At 47.1% G+C, this 6279-nt stretch overlaps 1 protein-coding gene across 1 annotated transcript in view; it reads left to right on the top strand.

Annotated features, from left to right (window-relative positions):
* LOC106805216 (synaptotagmin-11-like) overlaps positions 1–4186 on the top strand; it is a 9533-nt gene extending 5347 nt beyond the window's left edge. Inside the window, exons 5-6 of the mRNA XM_014806725.1 lie at positions 1614–1840; positions 2839–4186. Of these exons, the coding sequence (XP_014662211.1) occupies positions 1614–1840; positions 2839–2955 (344 nt within the window). The 3' untranslated portion in view covers positions 2956–4186. The remainder of the gene's footprint in view (positions 1–1613; positions 1841–2838) is intronic.
* Positions 4187–6279: the final 2093 nt, after the last annotated feature.

Here is a 6279-nt window from a genome sequence, read left to right on the forward strand (position 1 = left end):
GTGTGTGATGTGTGTGCACACACACGCACACAACACAGCACATACACACACTACTACAACACACCACAGCACCAACACCACAATCCACGCGGCCTACACTAGCATCAACGACGCAGCGCACGCACGCACACATACACACACACACACACACACACACACACACACACGACATAACACACGCACACGGCAGGTTGAAGAATTGTATAGAAATACAGTTGATAGATTTCGAAATGCGCACACGCGCATAACGGTCACAGCACAGCATCAGCACACACACACACAACATGCACACACACACACGCCACCGCACGGCACCGCACAGGACAGCGCAGCGTACGCACGGCACGCGCCCCGGCACGCAGGCACGCACGCACGGCACCATGCCACGCACCCACGCAGACGACACACACACAACCCAGCACACAGATACACACACACATACACACGTACGCACACGCAAGGTTGAAGAATTTATTAGAAAATCAGTTGATAGATTCGAAATGCGCAGCAGCGCATACGCGAGCACACACACACACACACACTACACACACACACAGCACACACTCACACACACAGCACACACACACACATACGCGCGCGCGCGCAGCACGCACGCACGCACGCACGCAACACCACAGACAGCAACGCACACATGCACATACATACACACAGATACACACACACATACACACGCACAACCAACGTTGAAGGAATCTATAGAAAATCAGTTGATAGATTCGAAATGCGCACACCGAAACGCACTCGCACACGCACATGCACACGCGCACGCAAACACGAGTAATCGCACGAACGCACACGCGCATAAAAGCACACATTATAGGAGTTTGTAGAAATTCAATTGGCAGTCTATATCCATACTCACCGCTAAGTCCAGTAAGGTCCATCTTTGGGAGGTTGCGAGCTTTCAGGACTACTGTGGTAAGCCTGTTGGCAGCTGGTTGGTAGCAGAGCGATACCAGCAACTCTCCTCTGTTCTGGCATCGGATCTATGAGCAAAAAATCGTCATAGATAGTTATCGATCATCGACGAAAGACTGGGCGTTTGGAATTTATATGTCTATGTACGTGATGCTTGCGTGTGCATGTGTGTGTATGTGTGTGTATGTGTGTGTATGTGTGTGTATGTGTGTGTATGTGTGTGTATGTGTGTTCATGAGTGCGTGTAGGGGGGTGCGTGGCAGCGCCCGGGTCCTGGTTTGGGCCGTACCGTCGTCGTCGCGTCGCGTGTGTGTGTGTGTGTGTGTGTGTGTGTGTGTGTCTGTGTGCAGTGTGACGTGCACACATGTTTCTCTTCGTCAATATGCGTTCACGTATAAAAGCCTGATATCAAACATTGCAGATGCGTATACTATTCGATCTGTCATTTTCGAAAAATACACCGTGTAGCGTGAAGTTATAGTCTGTAGGAGCCTGACGAATGTCATTTCGCATAAAGCCATCTACGTGACTCGTTATTCTAGAGAGACGCAGGAACCGTCTTCTCACCTCCTGTTTCTCGCCTCGTGTATTTCCAGGCAAAACTTCGAGATAAGTAGCTTAGACTACGCGTGATCGCCTCCGACCGGCTTACTACTAGGGGATATATATTTCAGATTTGGGATGCAAAATTTTTTCTGTGATTTCCTTAGACCCGTACGTGAAGATCTACATGCTGTACAATGGACAGCGCATCGCGAAGAAGAAGACGCACGTAAAGAAACGCACGCTGAACCCCGTATTCAACGAGTCGTTTCTCTTCGACGTGCCTGCCACCGAGGGCCTGCAGAATATTAGCTTAGAGTTCCTGATCCTCGACTGGGACCGAGTCACTAAGAATGAGGTGAGCAATGCGGGGTTAAAAGCTTACGGTTACACTATCGAGATAGAATGAACATCATCACTTTATTCATACTGTATTCTGTTGACAGAGGCTGACTTCTAGATTAGTAACTAACATTGATGCGAGTATATATGTACGTACACACGTACGTACACGCACCCGCACATACGCATAAACGCGCAAACGCATTCATAGTGTTGACTGTTTAATGCGACGGATTTATTTTATTTCGAATTTCATAAGAAACTTAAGAAAATATTGACAGGGAAGACGCGTGAGGACGGCCTAAAAGCATTGTATCATGCACATAGCAGCGTAAAAACCCTCAAGAGAATGTTGCAATAATATTGAGGCGGTAGACACACCAGTAACACGCTATTGTACTTCTCTAGATTCCGATCTGCATTTATAAACTCAAAAATGCAATGATAGTTTGTTTTCAGTATATATAATATATTTGTATATATATATATATGTGTGTGGTGGGGGGTGTGTGCGTGCGTGCGTGCGTGCGTGCGTGCGTGCGTGCGTGCGTGTGTCTGTGTGTGTGCGTGTGCGTGTGATTGTGCGTGTGCGTGTGCGTGTGCGTGTGCGTGTGCGTGTCGTGTGCGTGTGCGTGTGCGTGTGCTGTGCGTGTGCGTGTGCGTGTGCGTGTGCGTGTTGCGTAGTGCGTGTGCGTGTGGTTGCGTGTGCGGTGATGCGTGTGCGTGTGGTAGTAGGCGTGTGCGTGTGCGTGTCGTTGTTCGTGTGCGTGTGCGTGTGTGTTGGTGTGTGTGTGTGTGGGTGTGGTGTGTGTGTGTGTGTGTGTGTGTGTGTGGTCGTGTGTGCGTGTGTGTATGTCTGTATATATATATACATATACATATATATATAGGTATTATAGGGACAGAGATTTAGATAGATAGGTAGATATAGAAAGAAAGAGCAAGAGAAAGGTGGCGAGAAAGAGAGAGAGAGAGAGAGATCACTTGATTTTCACGTTTTCCTACTTTCTGCAGGTCATTGGGCGGTTGGTAATCGGACCGAAGTCGACGGGCAACGCACTGCGGCACTGGAACGAGATCTGCAACTCTCCTCGTCGGCAGATCGCCGAGTGGCACCGACTGAAGGAGTGATGCCCTCCTCTTGCACACAATATGAAGGGCGTAGGAGTCGGCGCCACGAAAACGCTGGCTCCAGGTTCGGTTAATTCGTGAACTCAGATCTACCCAACCGCCCACTAACTCCCTCCCACCTTTCGTCGGCAAATTTCACTTAACATGACACTCTTCTTGATGTTTGTTTCACAATAAAGCGCAAGCATCTACGGGCAATCTTGGCCCGAAACGGAAAATACGGAATATTAGAGGTAATGTTTGGGTATGGATGAACGTAGAGGAGGATGCTTTGGGCCGAGATCGTCATAATTTCCGTATATATTTAAAAAGAATTGTACGTGTAACGAACACCCACAGTTTCCTTTCTTTGATGCAGATATTTTCGTACTTTTGTTAATGAAATTATGTGATAATATAGAGTCCTTGTTTTGTGATGAATATAACGTAGGAATGGGAGAAATGGCGGATACGTACGTACGTAAGGATCGATCGATGGTTTTCCATTTGCATGCCTTTTCATGCCATCTCTAACGTTTACGTTACCAACGCTTTACGTTTAACAGCGTCGCACGTTGTTATAAACGAATCTGGAAATTCTTATCAGCAACCAGATCATTTCCGTCGAAAGATATTTGTGGCATGGTGACGTGTGAGATTAATTAGAATCAGAGGATCTGTTTATGAATGCAGTGTAAATAAACATTGCATATCCTCATTTGCACTTTTAATGTGCAGTGTCGCGTCGCTAAATGCCTGCGCGCGCCCCGTTAGAGGGAACGTACATCGCATACTTTTGCGGGTACGTGTTTTATAAAAAATAATTCTAGTGCCACGGCGCATAAAGCTGCTTAACCACATTGTTAGGATTTAAACGTGGTAGACAGACTCGCCAAGGCTTTATTATTCGTATATTACATCCGCCAAAGTGCGAATAAGGATTTAAACTTTTTATCACGCGACGATATCACGCAGGAGAAAACTGTTTAATCCAATCCCGCAACCTATAGCAGCTGCAAGAGGCTGCTATCATGGTATGGTTCCAATTTGTGTATTCTTAGAATAGTGATGTGGCGTTATATATTGGTGTTTATTATAGCCTCGAGTGAAGCGCATTTCAACCGGCGAAGCCGAGTGCTGAATGTCTCGCTGATAAATATTTCATGTGACAGTACGAACGTGCGCGCGTCCCGCCTCCGTTTTTCTCTCTTCTCATCTCTCCCACCTCCGTTCTCTCGGAGAGAGAACGAGAAGGAGAGAGCGAGACACACAGACACATACATGCACGCACAAACACTCGCGCACACATACACGCACGCACACACACTCGCACACACACACTCGCGTACACATACACGCACACGCATGTCTAGGCAAGCACGCTTGCACACGCGCAAATAAATTAGCCATGCAGTAAAAACAGCTTGCAAGGTATATCAGCACTAGTATAGTGACGCGACTAAACAGCTAATTAAATCGTAAATTAAAAAGCCCGGCGCGACAGTCTAATCTCATTGGCAGGTGGCTTCACATATGAATTAATGCAACAATTCATTAGTAAAGCAGTAGATGAGAGATACGTGCAAGAGTAGCGATCTCGAGACGTGGCTGTGCTGTTGTATGTGCTCCTCCCCCTCCTCCCGTTCCCCGCCACGCTGCATCCTGCCCCAGGTCGGTCTTCGTACATCAAGTAATATATAAATCCGTAATGGTGATGTGCCAAGCAATGCTAGCTATATCTATCTATACACACACATGTACTCCCGCAGGCACACACACACACGTTCACGCACGCCCGCACGCACGGACACACTAGGGTCCCTATATACAGAGGTCTGTATACAGGGACTCTAGGACACACGCGCGCACGCGCACGCCCACGCACACGCACACGCACACGCACACGCACACGCACACGCACACACACACACACACGTATATATATATATATATATATATATATATATATATATCAGGAGCTAATAATGATAAATTTGCCATTATTAGCTTCTGATATATATGTATACAATGAATTTATATGGCAGAGACCACTTTGTTTCCAACGTGTAAGCATGCGTATGCAGGGGTTGTTCCATCTACTGTTGGTTTAGTACGCAGACACGGGGCATTATATTACACCCAGTTGTTTGCGTTGAATTTACCCACGCGTTTATTCTATCATCCAGATATGACATGCACACGTGATCACATATCCGTGGCAGCGTTTGCAGCTACTGCGTAACTAACCCTCACTCGTTTCCTAAATCGCGAGTATAACTGTCGGATAATGTCACAAGTCCAGCGTCTGACTAGCTGTCTAGTTTACCATACCGCCAAATCATATGGCAAATTCGTTCACGCTGTAAATGTACTATGTTGATGGCATAGCGCTATTAACTATTTCTTTATTATTTTGCATAGATATTCTCCACTTTACCATCGTTTACGTATACGCGCTTACGGTCGAGTGTAACATAACATACGTGTTTGAATCGCAGACGAATAAACTGGAATAACTGGATCTAAATAGAATTTTGTACCTTCTTCGCGATGTCCAAGTCATTCTCCCTCGCGTTGTTACTACCTGTTCATCCATCTATCCATCAATCCATCCATTCTGTCTGTCGGTCCGTCTTTCTGTCTGTCTGTCCGTCCGTCCGTCCGTCTGTCTGTCTCTCTGTCTGTTCGTCTGTCCGTCTGCCTGTTTGTCTATCTGTTTATCTAGCTACATAGCTGGCTAGCTGTTTATCTAGCTACATAGCTGGCTAGCTGTGTTTCGTTCGCCCTCATCTCTCCCGTCTCTCTCCTCTCTCTCTCTCTCTTTCTTTCTATCTCTCTCTCTCTCTCTCTCTCTCTCTCTCTCTCTCTCTCTCTCGCTCTCGTACCTCGTACCTCGTACCCCCTTTCTCTCTTCTGTTCTCTATTTTTCTCTCTCACCTCCTCCTGGCGCACACAGTAAGTAAAAGGCCGTCATCGGGTATCGATCGTCCTTGTCGATGTCATCGGTGAGTCACGCTGCATGCCGGAGCCATGTAGTTGTGACGCCATGGCTTGGCTGTACAACTGACTGGCCACGAATATGATTCATAGGATTCAATCTCGCGATGCAACAGTTGTATGGCCTGCACGTAAATTTCGCCTCGCTGATTAATGGGGTTGGTTTAGTCGCTGCCATGCTGGGATGCGCAATGCGCGGGTACGCGCGTACGCATACCCCATAATCACTGACGCACGCACGCACGCATGTACATATAATACATACGGACACATTTACAACTATAGGCAGTCGCACATACGCACGTTTTCACGCATACACACAGATACAGACAGATTCTCGAACGCACA

Source organism: Priapulus caudatus, unplaced genomic scaffold (genome assembly GCF_000485595.1).
Source record: "Priapulus caudatus unplaced genomic scaffold, Priapulus_caudatus-5.0.1 Scaffold106, whole genome shotgun sequence".
Taxonomy (NCBI): domain Eukaryota; kingdom Metazoa; phylum Priapulida; class Priapulimorpha; order Priapulimorphida; family Priapulidae; genus Priapulus; species Priapulus caudatus.